General features: G+C 38.6%; 1 protein-coding gene and 1 non-coding gene across 2 annotated transcripts; one reads left to right on the plus strand and one right to left on the minus strand.

Moving 5' to 3' along the window:
* Nucleotides 1-7252: 7252 nt before the first annotated feature.
* trnaf-gaa (transfer RNA phenylalanine (anticodon GAA)) lies at nucleotides 7253-7325 on the minus strand. The gene has a single exon. It is a non-coding gene; the product is annotated as a tRNA-Phe (tRNA).
* A 2431-nt stretch (nucleotides 7326-9756) lies between these two features.
* LOC144056751 (protein transport protein Sec61 subunit alpha-like 1) lies at nucleotides 9757-16618 on the plus strand. Its single transcript, XM_077573785.1, has 12 exons — nucleotides 9757-9911; nucleotides 10737-10804; nucleotides 10873-10938; nucleotides 11036-11114; nucleotides 11473-11604; nucleotides 11699-11808; nucleotides 12901-13054; nucleotides 13140-13300; nucleotides 14590-14787; nucleotides 14873-15064; nucleotides 15138-15214; nucleotides 15709-16618. Exons 1-12 carry the CDS (start codon nucleotides 9905-9907, stop codon nucleotides 15893-15895), a joined length of 1431 nt encoding a protein of 476 aa, XP_077429911.1. The 5' UTR covers nucleotides 9757-9904; the 3' UTR covers nucleotides 15896-16618.
* Nucleotides 16619-17181: the final 563 nt, after the last annotated feature.

Consider the following 17181-nt stretch of genomic DNA (forward strand, 5'->3'; position numbering starts at 1 on the left):
CGCATGTGTGTTTGGTCATAGATTCAAATCTAAATTTGCTGCTATCACATTTCATGTCCAGGTCCAGAATGCAGTGTTGATAGCTGGGTGTATTTATGAGGTAAGAAAGTGTGAGCGCATGAGGAAAGATTCATTAATATCACCACAAATGGAAAACATGACAAGACCGCAACTTAAAACAAGTTGGCATCGCCAGTACGATGGTTGCTGACGTCTTCAGATTCCTGCTGCATTCAACCTCTTTGAATAGCATTTTAGCTATCAAAAATTTTAATCTGACACATGTGACTCAATGTGACTGAAAAATGAGTGTTGAATTTCAATTTATTTTTAGTTTAGTTTGCTTGTTTTTTAAATGCAATTCTAAATTTGAAGATCATAGAGATCTTGTAAGTTAAAAATAATTTTGTTTTCTCGCTCAACTTATACGTCACAGCGCACAGTGGATGTGTGACACCTGGCGCCAAGAGGGACAACGCCGACCCACGGGCCATGGATAAATAATTTTAAATGAACAAAAAAAAAGAAAAGTTTATGAAGAAAGCTAAAGTTTAATGCTACGTGCTACATGAACAACATTAAAAACAAACCCCTCACGCCTCAGAGATGATACCGTATGACGTTCAGGAACAAGAATCACAAACCAGGAAAAATAAAAACTTTACTAAGCGATTATTTTTTAAATATATGTTTTACATTGTTAAATGAAATAATCCTTTTTAATTCAAGTTGAGGGTGCTTCGACCAGGTGTCTTTTTTTCAGAGTTAAACATGTTTTTGTTGCATGCAGAAATATTATCCTTGCTTTAGATGTCAGAAAGGTTTTTAGGGTCAAAGTGTGTTTTTATAATTTTCCTGAAACCTGTTATTCAGGTCGGTTTATCTTAAATACATTTATTAAACATATTTTAATTATATATTTTTTTAAATACATATATATGATATACATTTTAGACCATTATTTGGCCTATGAAATGTTTCATACATACTGTATGTGTTCCAACATATCTAATAATTTGTTTTCTTCCTTTACCCTCAAGAAATGAGTGTCTGGAGCATTAGTGATGATGTCATACAGTCTGTGAGACACAAGGTTCTGCTAGACAGGATGACGGCAGCGTGAGGATCTTCCAGCCACTTCTGGTCACCAGTCTGAGTATACAGAGCAACAACAACCCCCTGTTCTATAAAGTAGACCCAAATTAATGTCAACAACTGCATGGTCATTACCATGACTATAATCAACAATAGCCTCTGAAATCATACTTTCATGTTTTTTGTGCCTTTTTTAAGACTGAGGAGGAACATGTTTTAAGAAGTGCAAATGAGGGATGCTGGTAAATGCTACTGTAAAAAGTCAGAATTACAGTATTATGCTAAAAAAACAAAAACTTCCATTTCATTCATTCAATTTTGTACGAACGTAAAACATATACAAATGCATACATGTACTGTTACCTCATGTGAATTAACCAAACATCCATGCAAGAAAGCTGAAAATGGAAGTCTATACTTTGAAATTCTGAGGCAGACGTACGCTAGGTCACCGTGCTGCCCTGTAGAAGAACAAGCAAATGAAATTAGTCAAGATTACAGTGATGATATTTGTATGTGAGTGGCTTTGTGTTCTTGTGGGACCCGACAATAAAGTAAAAAAAAAAAAAAAAACTTCACTGTAACCCAGCAGAAGTCTTAACCAAGATGACATACACTTTAAGCTCCTCAAGTCTAGGTCAGGTCAGTGGATTGACAGCTTTTACTGCTACTTTCAGAAGCACAATATCACCGTGACCATGACATTGAGAGCTGCTAGTCCCAATTGCGGGGCAAGCATAGGATGTTTTTTGTGTTTTTTATTATGTTATGTAACAGCCTCAGCAGGATCACTGGGCTGTTTTCACCCATCAAAATGATCCCATTCTGTCATCATATGCTCCGTGTGTCTGAGTCAGGGGCATGCAAATGTATGTTACGCACAAAAAAAACCTCCATAGTGCCGTCACACACCTCTGCGTGTGCAGTGTGCGAGTGCGTGTGCCATCCCATGGCCCATTGCTTTGTAAGGGTTAGCTCTGGTGCAAGTGGAGCAGTTGCATAACAGCGGGTAAAAAATATCACCATGGCGACAGGCAGGAAGACAAGTGTAAAATATTTTTGGGACACCACATCCTTCTTTCACTTCCAACATGCTAGATTCGTCATATCCAGGTTAAGGTCCATGTACTAGTGAGCTCTTTGGGCTCACTAGTAAGAGATGTAATGCACTAGTAGTCGAATGATAGTCTTACTGGTTCTGCTTTTTGAAAAGGACAGAAAGGCCAGGTCATTTATATGTAATGAGTATTTAAAATATGTTAATATATATATAGAAAATAATGTATTCTTTATTTGTGTTTTATTCATAATTAATCTATAATTTTACCCAATTTAATTTAATAAAAATAAATAAAATGTGTATAGTATGTTAATTAGATCATTTCACAAACATTTTGAAAATAAAACAATTAAATTAAATGAATAGAAAATAACTACGTTAGTTTTTTTTAAACCGCTACATTAATGAGACAAATACTACAGGACCCTATAAATCCTTGGTGGGCCAGAATATGAAAAACAACTGTCCATAAAGAACCTCCGAATCATAATTTGGTCAACCCTGAGCTATAATGTCTAATATAATGTATACAGTAATGTCTCGTAGCATGCAATAATCAACTAATCCACTTTTTTTTTTCTCATAGTGACTATAGTACGCAAGTATGACAAGTTTTGCTACTAGTGTGCTCAAATTGTCATATACTTTTTACTGCTAAGCAAGCCTCTTATTGAATATTTTTAGGATAAGCTATTCCATCTATTAACTCATTTAATTAAATTATTATTTTTTTCATTTCTTTTGGCAACTTATTCAAATTGCATGCAGCATAACAGCTGGATGCCACGTCACCATATTTGTTTTGATAAATTGTCCATTTAGTCTGTTCATTTTGACACCTCCGCTGGTTTAAGACACAGTCGTTCTACTAGTGTGTTGAAATGTCTTAAAAGTGATGTCATGAGTACATGCGCCTAAAACTGGATGTGGCAGATATCGAATAATTGCACAAATTGCTTTCCTTCAAGTCCGCTCCAGCACTGCTTGGGCATGTTGGTTGTACGTTGCATGTAACACTTGGCACATGTCATTTCATATAGTGACAGAAAAGTTCTCACTGAAAACTTTTGAGATTATTTTGCTGTGTGTGCCTTTTGATGGACATATTCACCTTTCAGCAAAATGAGCATTAAACCTCGAAAATGTATGTGACTGGCGGTAAATGCAGCTTTCCATCTCTGTTTGCTTGTGAAGACGCGTTGGTGGTTTTTGTGCGAATCCCATTTCATTTCCCCGACTTCATAAATGTTTCTTTCTAATCCCATCACACGCTATGTAATTTAAGATTTAATGCCACTTGCATAAAGCCGCATCATCTCTCTTTCATGAGCAAACAAATGCAGAGAAGGTCACAAGCATACCACCTCAGCAAGCGTGGTCCGACATGTGATCGTCCCTTCATGGCCAACTGAGAATTGTTCCATTGTCTGGCTCACTACTAGTGTGCAAGCATGCAGTGGATGCTGCTGCCCCTGGCTATGAAAACAAGAGTGCGCGTAGGGGGGTTGAAATCAGACAGCATGCTGTGTGACTAAAAAGCTGCCCTGAGACAAAAAGAAAGAGCTGCACAAATCAGCAGGAGGCCTGTGGTAAATCTTTTTAACGCGGTGTTCAACTGAAACAGAAAAATCTTTGACTTTTTGCTTAATAACAAGTGTGTTTTTTGTAAATAAATAGACTTACGTGATGACTTCAAATCTCGTCATGACAACTTTCAATTTCGTTGTCTTTTTATTTCCCCTCGCTAAGTGAATACACCGTCATACAAAGTGGACTTTGCATCATTCAATTTTTCTGCATTGGGTTTTTCCTTGGAAGAAAAGTTTGGACACCTTTGGTATAAGGGAAGCTGTGAACTACTGGTTCTGGGTTAGAATCTTGGCTCTGGTCTTTCTGTGTGCACAGATGCACAGACTGTACCATTATGGTTAGCAATGGACTTGTTCTGTTGATGTCATCCTACCACAAATGGTGAATTAACATTTGTATTTTTTTCTGTAATGCTTGGTGGCCCAAGATTGTTCCGTTTTCTAGCAACATCCTTGGAATGGAGAATTAAGAACAGATCCCTATGTGATGATCTATGTGTGATGCTATTTGTTTTGACCAACACTACTTAATTAAGTTGAACAAAAGAAATCAATGTCAGCCTTTGCATCCTGTGATGTAGAATTCAGATCATTTGGTTCATGAAGAAATATAACATCTTCATCGAATCAAAGGTTTATGCTGTGTTTGTTCACTTCAGCAGAGAAAAAAGCACATTGACATAAATTCATTTTGATCAGTCAGCTGACTGAAATCACATTTTAACGATTAGTACACAAACATGAGAGAAGAAAACATGTTCTAGGTTCTTTCAGTGCTTCTAAGAATACAATGGAACTTCCCAACTGAAGTCAAACACAAAGTACTTAAACTGATTAATTTACTTCTCGATAATCTATCAGTCATGGGTTGACAGGCATAACCAATGGACAACTACTGAGAGTCTCCTTGCTTTTGAGGAAGCAGTTGCTTGTCTGCCAAATTCAGTTGTAGATGTGGTCTTCTTATCATTCAGTTCTTGAAACTGCGTGTCGGAGCGAGCCATGTCCTGCTTTACGTGAAAGCTCACACCTTGCACAGAGAGATAGTGAGGGAAGGAGTCGGGTCATAATTAGAGTGTTATATAAGATGTGTGGTGGCGTCAGTGACGCGATGGTTCCAGGCGTCTACATGCCCCGCCTCAGGCTCCTGTCGTACCCATGCACACGATTGCCCCCGCCCAACTCATTTACACTGACCTCCTAATTACTCTAATGAGCGATCTGAGGCACAGATTAGCCCCGGAGTGCCCCCGCTGCTCCAGCTTAGCCTGAAGGTCAAATGACGAAAGACTCTGGCATGTAAAATCGGTCGCTGGGTGCTACACTTGCTCTTGTTCCACTGCAGGGCTTCAATTGGATTAGTTGGGGATTAATATGGTGGCCAGTGGTCTGGCTGTAAAATAGAGAAATACTTTGAACACATGCGACCGTTTTGAAGAGGTTGTCTGACAGGCTTTCAGGACAAGTATACGATATTTTCTTTGCGTTTGGCTTGTCAATGCACCAAAGACGCTCTGCATTAAAGTAATCCTGAGAGCCCAGATAGATGGTAAATCGGGAATGCGACATAATCATCTGTGAGTAGGTATGAAAAAAAAATGTTGTTACCATGTCCACTGGTTTAATTAAACGGACCATATGCAGATGGCTTCCTTTTACTACATTTGTTATGACGGTCATCCGATGACCTTTGAACCCACATGCTCCCACGCTACCACATGCACCTTTTGCATTGAGTCACCTCTAAATATAAGTGACAGTGGAGGGAAAGTAAACAACAATTAGTCGAGCCGCTGCATTATACGATGGCTCTCCTCGGGTCAGACGTGCGTCACTGCAGGCGGCACGTGTTGAGTTACACATACTGGACGTATGTGAAGATCAGCGATCAGGGTGTGTGCTTTCCAAAGTGTGGTCAGAGCATGTTATTTAGTGAGTTACGATGTATTATGTAATATATGTATATAAATAAAAGGTATAGTATTGCTAGATGTATCCTAACATACAAAAAAAATCTCAATCCAGTGGAATGTGGTTGACGTGCATAACTCGAGTGGCTGATATTGAGTTGTTGACACATTTGTGATTACAATGATTTTTGGTAAATCAAAGCCTTAAGGCTGGCAATAAAAGAGGCTCTGTTGAGTGGGAATAACAAAGTATTGAAAATGAATGAACAAATGAAGACACAGTGATGTCCTCACCTTGGTGTCAGTGTACAGCCATGGCCTGTGGTCATTGCGCAACAACATGAACAAATCTCTCTTTATCTGAGGCCACACGAGCACACTCTGGACCATCCCTCCTCTGGCTCTGTGGACATTATTGTTTTGGTTGAAAATACTTTTTGATGACAGACGTAGAGTGATGGCAAAATGCAAGGATACAACTCCACAAACATCTCTTTTCTGCAACCTCTTGTCCACTTTTTATGCCGCTTGCTGAGGAGCTGGTGTCTATCCTAGTTGACTGTGGGTCACCCTGGCCTGGTCACCTGATCAATTGCAGGGCATATTTGATTCATTATTCAGTAGATTACATTGAATTTCCTTATATGGTGTTTTAATATAAATATTGTTCCCAGGTCAGAAAGCACAAAGACACATAACTACGTGCGTGGTTGCTAGGGCAACACTTAGTTTGAGGGGGATTTTTTTTCCCTACTCAGCTTGAACTCAGCATACTTCACAAAGTCTTAACATACAGGTAAATAAATGGACTGCATTTTAGTACACATAACTTTGATCCATACTTAGTCAACAGAGGATGTACATTGCCAGCTCGAATCTGTTGCCACGGAAACTGAGAGATTGTTTTGCTTTTTGTGGGCATATGTCACCTTCATAGGAGGCATTCAAGCGATCAGAATTACATCAGTGCCACATAATATTTCAGCAGTTATTTAACCATCTTTTGAGCCAAATTGACCCATGGCTGCATTTAAAATTAACTATGAAAAAAAAAAATCCAAATGTATTTTTTAATGCTTAAATATGCAGCGGGTCTCAATGGCCTTTGACATTTTATTAAAGCAAGGGGGGGTGGGGGTGGGGGGGAATCACAGGACGGTTAATAAAGACCGGGGACATGCCGCCATCTAGTGGACTGATGACGTAATTGTGCCTAGTCTGTTGGGTGAAAGCATGTAAAAAGTTATGCGGGTTCTGAGCGCGTGGTTTGATGATGGACCGACGTTGAAAGTACGTAGATGAATTAAAGATCCAAGTGTAAACTAGTTACCGCCTACTTGGTTGTCAGGATTCAGAAAAGATTGAGGAACAAGCAGGGGGTGATCACGATAAAAGGAACAAGCTATGTGCTGGACCTTCGGTTTATACTGTCAGGAAAATTTTTCTTTGAATTTCAGGAAAAACAATGAATGATAAACACAATCAATTGAATGTTTAGGGTAGTTTGATAGAATGGCTTCATGGCGACCTGATTAATGAGTGATGAGTTGGGGTTTTAAATGACTGGACGTTGCTGGATGCAAAAGCCAACCGGGCTATGCCGAAACCCGGGATCGAACCAGGGACCTTTAGATCTTCAGTCTAACGCTCTCCCAACTGAGCTATTTCGGCGTGATAACCGGAGGATCATTAGTTCATCATTAGGCAAATTTACCAAAGACGGCAAGCATTCCGATGAAATGGTTTTAAAAGAAAAAAAAGAAAACAAAGAAAAAAAAAATTTAATTAAAAAAAGACCAAAAAAGAAGCATCGGCCATATTTACCATAATTTCCCCATTCTCTATTTTTCCATTTCTAACTGTACATAGCGGAAAATTATATAAAAAATGTTAATTGAATTTTCTGTAAAATCACTTAATCAATTAAAATTGAGTAAATGTTGAAAATGTCATACAGGTACTGTCAGAAAATTAGAACATCAAAGAAAAGTCAATTTATTTCAATAATTTGTTTGTTTGTTTTTTAAGTGAAACATGCATATTACATTAGTTTACCACACACAAAGTAAAATATTTCAAGCCTTATTTGTTTCCCGAAAAAAATCCAGTGTTTCACAAATTAGAATATTTCATGTGACCAACAAAAAAGGATTTCGACTCAAACGCAGAAATGTTGGACTTCAGAAACGTATTCAAGTCAAATGCCCTCAGTACTTTGGTGGGCCTCCTTTTCCATAATTACAGCATCAAGGTGGAGTGGCATGGAAACGATCAGCCTTTGGCACAGTTCAGATGTTATTGTAGCCCAAGATGGTTTGACATCGGCCTTTAGATCGTCTATACATCAGGATTTCTGTTCCCTCTACTTCTACTTGACAATACAACGTCAATTTTCAATGGGGTTCAAGTCAGGCAAGTTTGCTGGACAATCAAGTACTGTAATCCCATGGCTATTAAAGCAAGTATAGTGTTGGGGCAGTTGCTAAATCCTGCTGGAAAATAAAATCATTGTCTCAACAAAAAAAACGCTCAAGCGGCAGTGCCTGGAGGGTTGTAAAATTTCTTGGTAGACAGCATGCGTTGGTTGACTATGGACTTCACTTGATCAAAGACAATGGAGCCATACCAGTAAATGACATGACTCGCCAAGCCATGATTGTGGAAACTTCACACTGGACTTTAAGCATTGTGACTTTTATGCTTCTCCAGACTCTGGGAGATCTTGATTTCCAAATGAAATTCTAAATTGACTTTAATCTGAAAAGAGGAATTGGGAAGACCAGTACTTTTTCTCCTTCACCCAACACAGATGCTTCTGACGTTTTGCTTTCAGGAGTGGCTTGAGCCACGAAAATCTACAGCTGTAGCCCATGTCATGCAGATATCTGTTTGTAGTGGTTCTTGATACACTGACACCAGCTTCAGTCCACTCATTATGGAGCTCATCCAGATTTCTGAATCACCGTTGCTTGATATATCCTCTCCATCCCTGTCACTTGTGCCATGTTTTCCCCTTTCTCTTAGCACTCTGTTCATGTCTGTGCTCTGTGAGCGCCAAGCTTCATTTGCTATTTCTTTTTTCATTTCCCCTTATGGAGGGGGTGAATGATGGTTTTCTGCACAACCGTCAAGTCAGCAGTCTTCCCTATGATTCTGAAGCTTACTAAACCAAACTGGCACCATAAAGGCTGAGGAAAGCCTCTGCAGACACAGACACATAATGTTGAGCTTTGTCACAATATTCTAATTTTGTGAAACACCGGATTCTTTATTTTTGTGTCTTTCTGCCATAATCATTAAAAAATGAAACAAATAAAAGTTTGAAAGTTGAAATATTTGATTTTTATGTGTGGTGAACTACTAATGTAACATGTAATATTTAACAAATTATTGAAATAAAATGGGCTTTCCCCCTCAATATTCGAATTTTCTAACTAGGACCTGAATACTTCTCTTTTTCACTCTTGTCATTTTAATCACACTCGCGACAATGTCACTTGTTTATGCCTTTATCGCTGTCTGCACCAGTCACCGAGACAAATTCCTAATGTATTCACTTACATGTATTCACTTACATGACAATAAAACCGATTCTGATTCTGAAAAGTTTGGGAAATTGAGCTTATTAATTGTCTATGGAATTTCTCTCCATAATCGTCAACAATGATTTAGAAAGATTAGAAACAGTGAACAGTGAATCTCAGTAAGATTGCAACACTTTTTTTTCATAACATATTAATTTCTGCAAGTGTTTACATTTTCAATGTTCGTTTTTACAACATGCCTGTTTAGCATCTCAAAGTCGCATCACTTATTTTTGTTTTTGTTTTTGAAAAAGCCAGCAACTAGTCGGCAGGAGTCTTCTTCGCGTGTCATTCGGGGGGTCAAACATTGAGGAAGCGTTTACAGCCCAGGTTGAAGTATAGCGCCCTCTAGCGACCTGGAGGGATCCACTTCACAAACTCAATTTCAAATCCCCAAAATGTAACAAATAACGCTCTTGTATATTACAACTGTATGTATGGCCTTGAGTTAAATTTGTCTCTCTTTATAGTGCTGTATATGCTGTGTTTTCTTTACCGAGTAGTGTGTATCCCGGCCGGAGAAGTGACGTGTGTTTAGCGGCTGGTGTGGTGACGTGTCTCTAATGCTCGCTCTTTTCTCAACGAGCTGCTGGATGGAGCCACACTGACTCAAAGGAACACGACAACTGGTAGCTCTATCTCAGCGGGAGTCGACCCAAGGATACAATGGGAAGTACGTGTGGATCCTTGCAATTTCTTCTAAATGTCGATGGTCATTCGGTGTGTGTGATTCGCTGTCGTTGTTCTATTCAGCAGTGCGAAAATGTAGAGTATCGTCGGCATGCTAATTGGCTAACAGAACCACTGTAGGTGGCAAGTTGAGCTATCTTACACCAGAGCTATTTGAAGTTTTTAATCACGTATTCAGTGAGGTGTTTAATAAATGAAACACTGCGTATCGATTCGGAGTAATCCCTATTATCACCAATCTTATCCGACCTCAGGATTTGGTGCTTTTCAGCCATTTGCGCATCGTGTTTGTGATTGAACGTTAGTTAGCCATACGCTAAATTCTTGCAACGTTTAAATTCTATTCAATATGAGATGTGTTTTTCATCATTATTTATTTGAAAGCTAATTTGTCTACGGGCCACCTGAAATAAATTTAATGTCAAATTTTAATTGCTGTCAAAGTCTATTTTGGTGTGTGTTGGTTGGACAATTACCACGTAAGCCGTTCAGGACCAGCAAACGTCGAGGTGTTGTTTTGTGTGTGTGTGTGTGTTTTTTTAAATCACAGTTTCTTATTTTGACAACAACAATAATAATAATATAAAAAATCTGCTAAAAATAAAATCTTTTATCTGACCAGACAGACCAGTCACATTTGGTTTGTGTGGCAGTCGCTGGCTTAGTGATGGCGTAGCGTGCATTGAAGGTCTTACTATATATATATATATATATATATATATATATATATATATATATACTGTAAATATATTGAACACAGACTTAACTGTGTTTGATTTGAACTTACTTTATTGATATTATTTTGCAGTTAAATTTTTGGAGGTCATCAAGCCGTTCTGTGCGGTCTTACCAGAAATTCAAAAACCAGAAAGAAAGGTAAGACAGTCGTATATATGTATGTTCCGTGCATATGTTATGTTATGGGTTTTTTTCCTACCTCACAGATTCAATTTAGAGAAAAAGTACTATGGACAGCCATCACACTCTTCATCTTCCTGGTGTGCTGCCAGGTGTGTTTCTATAGCTTTCCGTAATCTCTAAATTGAGGTATTTTTTTATTTTATTTATGTTGTTTGTAACACAAACGTTTTTCTCCCTTTAAATTAGATTCCTCTCTTTGGCATCATGTCTTCAGATTCTGCAGATCCCTTCTACTGGATGAGAGTCATTCTGGCTTCCAACAGAGGTGCTTGCTCCAAATATGTGCTTTGACTTTACAATTAGGCAGTTTGGTTACCCAGTGGTTATGCACACCTGGCTCAGAATTCGGTTCCGGGTTTGATTTTTACCTCCAGACTTCATGTTTTCCCAGCTCTTGTGTGGGTTTTACATGTTTGTTCGTCAGTATGGTCCCTGTATCCCATCCATTGTCAGCTATAATAGATTCACCACAACTCTTGTCATCCATTCAAGACTAACAACTTTTTTGCTTGTTATCAGTTGTGACGCATTCTCACTATCACGTGTGGTGGGTCAAAGGCTGTCAGTGTTCGGGCTGAATGCGCAGCCCACAGTCCTTCTGCTGACTGTTTTTGTACCTTCAGGTACTCTGATGGAGCTGGGTATCTCGCCCATCGTCACGTCGGGCCTCATCATGCAGCTGCTTGCCGGTGCCAAGATCATTGAGGTGGGAGACACTCCCAAGGACCGCGCTCTCTTCAACGGCGCCCAGAAATGTACGTCTCTTTCACGAGCTATTTTTAGCACTAAAGCTTTGATGCAGCTTCATTTGTACTATACCATTATAAATAACCATATGCGTTGTTGCAGTGTTTGGCATGATCATCACCATCGGGCAGGCGATTGTTTATGTCATGACTGGCATGTATGGAGATCCGTCAGAGATGGGTGCTGGAATATGCTTACTCATCATCATCCAGGTGAAAATGAACAACAGCAACAACAATATCACTACTAATAATAATTAGTAGTATGAAAATGAGTGTGTTTATTTTGAGTTAATTTAAAGTTCCTTTAACACCACTAACTTTTTTTGACGCACAATTAATGGCCGCCCCATACTTTGAAGGCCTGTACTGGGGGAATTCTAGTCGCAACGCAGCAGACACGTCCACGTCAAAATTTAGCAGTAATACATTTAATGATAATGCATATATTTGTGGAGACTGGGGTCAAGTTGTATTTTGCAAATTTAAAAATGTGCAGAATTTCACAAGTTACTTCATGTTAAAGATTAGTTAGCGATATGTAAAGAAAAATGCAGAGCTGTCACCAATGTCTTACAAATGCAATTATGCCATCTAGTGGCATAAAATGACCTCAATGCAAATTAATACCACACTTTTTTATTTTATTTTATTTTTTTACAGCCCATCACATCTTTTTAATTCTAACTCAATTTTATAAATTATTATGATATTACTGTATCAATGACTAAAAGATGTAGCCATATTTCTAATAGTTTTTTAAAAAATCCCACTTTTATGTTAACAAGAGTATGAAAATTTAGAAAAAATATATTTTATTGTACATTTAGAACAGATATAACATTTATGATTGATCATGAGTTAACTATTGCACTCATGCGATTCTTAATCACCTGACACCCCCATAACAATAATTATAGGTAACATATAAAATATTAATATGCAACATTTTATTTTTCTAGATGTGTATAACAGGGCACCAAATGATCACCATCATGAAACTTTCAGCAATTGTATTTGCAATTGTTAAACAGTATTCTCAATTTATTGTGAAAAAAAATGTAATTACTAAAGCTCCTAGTTGAAGTTAAAACCCATAAACACAATTTCAGTCTTTCTGTCTATACTGAATTCTTAACACTTTGAATGTGTATCTGGTTGTTTTTTTCACTCCCTTTGTTGAAACTGCTACTTGGAATAAGTGTGACCAAAAAAAATCCACTCCAAAAGGTTCCACCGTATTGACTTTGGATAAGGCTATGGATAGGCATACACTAATATGCGAAACCGTTTTTGTTTGTTCAGCTTTTCGTTGCAGGTCTGATCGTTCTGCTACTCGATGAGCTGCTCCAGAAAGGCTACGGTCTGGGCTCTGGTATCTCCCTTTTCATTGCCACCAATATTTGTGAGACCATCGTCTGGAAGGCCTTCAGCCCCACCACCGTCAACACTGGAAGAGGTTTGGCAGCTGTTACGACACACATTGGCTTGACCAGATGTCAAACGCTCGCATTGTAGCTCAATTCATCCTCTTGTTCGTACAGGTACCGAGTTTGAGGGTGCCATCATCGCTCTCTTTCATCTGTTGGCCACTCGCACGGACAAGGTGCGCGCCCTGCGAGAAGCCTTCTACAGGCAAAACCTGCCCAACCTCATGAACCTCATTGCCACAGTCTTTGTGTTTGCAGTGGTCATATACTTCCAGGTAAGCACGGATAGAGTGGGATTATTCAAAAGTTTTGCTTTGTTGGTCGGAATCTTGATTTGTGGTGTTTACTACACAGTATAAAACACAACTTTGAGCAATTAATTGTTGTGTTTCTTTTGTGGGGCAATATTGACTATCTTCAACTTATTGGAACAGTTACATTTTTGAATCATGTTTAATATAAGAGCGCAGCATATACATTACGGTTCATTCATGAGTCTGAGGACACATTCCATTCCAATGGGTGCTGATTGACTGATTTAGAAAGAAATATTTCAGTAGGGGTGCACAATCACAATTTTCCAGACGATCACGGATTCCCGATCTTAATTATTATTATTTTATCTGATTTGTCAATCTTTTTTTTTTTTTTTTTTTTTTTTTTAAACCTTCAGTGTTCCAATCTTGTTTTATTGTAAAACATTGAACAATGTCTGTTAAAAAATTCAAACGGTTTGTTTTAACTGCACATGAAGTATAGTTTTCACAAATAAAAATGAAAAGCCTATTAGTCATCTCGGCAGAAGAGGACAGTGGCTGACTTTATCAGACCTCTGAGGAGGGAGATGAGATCGGTGTAACATATTGGTTTATTTTTAAGGGATCGGCCAATCCCCCAAAATTTAAGGAAACGGATCGTTTTGGTGCACCCCTAATATTCAGGATAGGATACATAAAAATAGGGGTCCAACTGTTTTCATCATAAACTGTCCAGCTATTTTTGTAACATGTTTGTCATAGAAGCCAAAAACTTTTGCGAATAATATTAAAATATATAGCATTGAGTACAAAAAGCCACTTGTCTCTTGAATGCTAAAAAATCCGTCATAAATTGCACATGTGCCTCACAATGTACAGTATTATGTTCAGGTGCACATCAGTAAATTAAAAAAAATTGGAGAACTTTATTTCTGTAGTTCTATTCAAAAAGCAGAACACATTAAGTAGACTAGAAAAGTGAAATATTTCACTTATTTTGATGATTATAGCTTGCAGCCAACGAAACTCCCAAATTCACCCTTTCAAGTAATTTGAATATTCTATAAGAAATATAATGATTTTAATACATTATGGAACATAGAAGGAATTGATATAGACAAGAACATACAAATGTATTGCACTTATACAAAGAACTTAAAAAAAAAAAAAGTGTTTAAAGTAATCCAGTAAAAATAAAATAATAATATATAAGAGTAATTTACCCTGTAAAAAATAAATAAAATAGTGGAGTGTTTTATGTATGTTTTAATGTTATTGCACATGTAACATCTCATTCTCCTCATCAGGGCTTCAGGGTGGACCTCCCCATCAAGTCAGCACGCTATCGTGGGCAATACAACACCTACCCCATCAAACTGTTCTACACCTCCAACATCCCCATCATACTGCAGTCGGCCTTGGTCTCCAATCTCTACGTCATCTCCCAAATGTTGTCAACGCGCTTCAGTGGAAACTTCTTGGTTAACCTCCTCGGGACGTGGTCTGTAAGTGGAAAAATGTCCTTAAATATCCTTGAAGGTATGCGGTCCAATTCCACCTCAAATTTGATTTCTTGTCTTATTCACGTAGGACACATCGACGGGTGGACCAGCTCGAGCCTACCCAGTAGGTGGCCTCTGCTACTACCTGTCTCCTCCGGAGTCCTTTGGTTCTGTTCTGGATGACCCGGTCCACGCTGTCATCTACATTGTCTTCATGCTTGGCTCTTGTGCCTTCTTCTCCAAGACCTGGATTGAAGTCTCGGGGTCGTCTGCCAAAGATGTATGTACTGTGCATGTGTGCAATTTGACTTTTTATGGAGGACTTGTTTTCATTTTGTTTTTCGGTGTGTCAGGTGGCGAAGCAGCTGAAAGAGCAGCAGATGGTGATGAGGGGACACAGAGAGACTTCCATGGTGCATGAGCTGAACAGGTACACATGAGACTGAGAATGGTGTTACAATGTTCCCCCTCTATATTGCCGTTTGACATTTGCATCTTTGTGCTTGCACTGATTTTTAAGCTACAAATGTCAAACGGCAATATAGAGGGGGAATATATATATATTAATTATTATATAGGGTTTTACTGTTTGTTAGCTCCATTATTTGGGGGTGGGAGCTGAAATGGTGGAAAAACATGACAAATTGACAACCCTTAAAAAAAAAAAGATTGGAATTCGCTGTTGAGATGTTTCACATGGATGCAGTTCCTTTGCATCCAGTCTGGACTTTAGAGCCATGTTGTGACATCTTAGGGCTATTAGACACGGCTTTGGCTCCATATTGTGGCAAAATAGGGCAAGGAGTGTACAAACACCAATAATGGAAGATATGTTACGATATATGTATGCTTGGCGGTTAAACTGTATGTTGTTCCCACTTAAAATGGAGGCATAATTATATTTGAATTGTTTCCTGTTTGCAGGTACATCCCCACTGCTGCTGCCTTTGGTGGCCTTTGTATAGGAGGCTTATCTGTCATGGCTGACTTCCTGGGAGCCATTGGTTCTGGCACAGGAATCCTCTTGGCCGTGACCATCATCTACCAGTACTTTGAAATCTTTGTGAAAGAGCAGAGCGAAGTGGGAAGCATGGGAGCGCTGCTCTTCTAGAAAATGCCAAGTCAACAATCTACAGCACCTCCATACCTTGTCACTCTTTTGCGTTCCGTCTTTTTCTCTTTTGACAATTTGCACAATCAGTTCATTTTTCATCTGGCACACCGTCTGCCTCTAGCATTGTCAAGAGAAAAAACATTTTCTCTCTGCTTTGAGCTTAGTATTGTCTTCAGCCATTTCTTCCGCTCTTAACCAAGCCCGCCGACTGTTTATCAGCTGAAGAATCCCTTAACACATGCAAATGTGTGGTGATGTCTTAGACTCACCATGGGCACCTTTCTAAGAACACTACGGCAAAACATGAATTTCAAGCTTTAGGACATGTTAAGGAAAGCCATGCCAGCAGTCATGCCAGAGTTTTCATGGGGATTCGTTAGTGGGACGTGAAGAGTATGAACAAAATGTAGTTTTTGCTATCTGGGGGAGTTGCCCACATTTACCTTTGTTTATATTCTCAATGACGGACTGTTCTTTTCACTCTGGTCTTATGTAGGACACGGTATGTTTGTCCTATATCTCTGTCTGGTAGCGCTAAGGGATAGTCTGCACTGTCTTGCTGTTCAATTCCCAGACTGAATCGCTGCACAAAACTGCCGGGGTGGTCAGTAAAAGGGTGGGTTTGATATGGACGCAAAGGGGGGTTCATTTTGGTTTTTACTCTTATGTAACAGACATAATTGTGTTATTAAACAATGTTTTTTTTCCAACGAATGGAAATTCTTTGCCTTCATTGAAAGTTATTTGAGAGAATGTCTGTTTGTTTTTGCCGTTTGACTTTCTACCAGCTATAAAAGGGAAGTAGGAGCTCTATTTCTAGCAACAACAAAACATTAACGACTGACAGACTCACGATACAAAAGCACAATGGAGCTTGCTTTTTTTCTCGAAATGCTTGATTTTGAAAACACATTGTGCATGCTTCTGAATATCGCCATTCGCTAGAGGCCTCCAGTTGAAGGAAACTACGAGAGAAACAGGCCGGTATGGAGTTTGAACACATTGTACAGGTGTTAAACATTTGATGTGTATACATAATCAAATTTAATGAAGTAATACAGTAGCAATCAGAGGCTTGGTCAATCCCATGAGAAAGTACCAAAAGTCTAGTCTAGTTAACAGATTTCTACAGAATAAATTAACACTTTAAATAAAGAAACGCATATAATGGTATCAATATTTTTGCTATTATTATGCTTAACAAATCAAATGGCGATTTATTTATTTTTTTGACCAATTTGAAACAAAAATCTGAAACACTACACAGAATGTCAAACTACAAT

Source organism: Vanacampus margaritifer, chromosome 8 (assembly GCF_051991255.1).
Source record: "Vanacampus margaritifer isolate UIUO_Vmar chromosome 8, RoL_Vmar_1.0, whole genome shotgun sequence".
Taxonomy (NCBI): Eukaryota; Metazoa; Chordata; class Actinopteri; order Syngnathiformes; family Syngnathidae; genus Vanacampus; species Vanacampus margaritifer.

Excerpts from the sequence above, each read along its gene's own strand:
- LOC144056751 (XM_077573785.1), top strand. Across the intron at positions 10,939-11,035 it reads TCTTCCTGGTGTGCTGCCAG|ATTCCTCTCTTTGGCATCAT; the intron begins GTGTGTTTCTAT and ends CCTTTAAATTAG. Across the intron at positions 11,115-11,472 it reads CATTCTGGCTTCCAACAGAG|GTACTCTGATGGAGCTGGGT; the intron begins GTGCTTGCTCCA and ends TTGTACCTTCAG.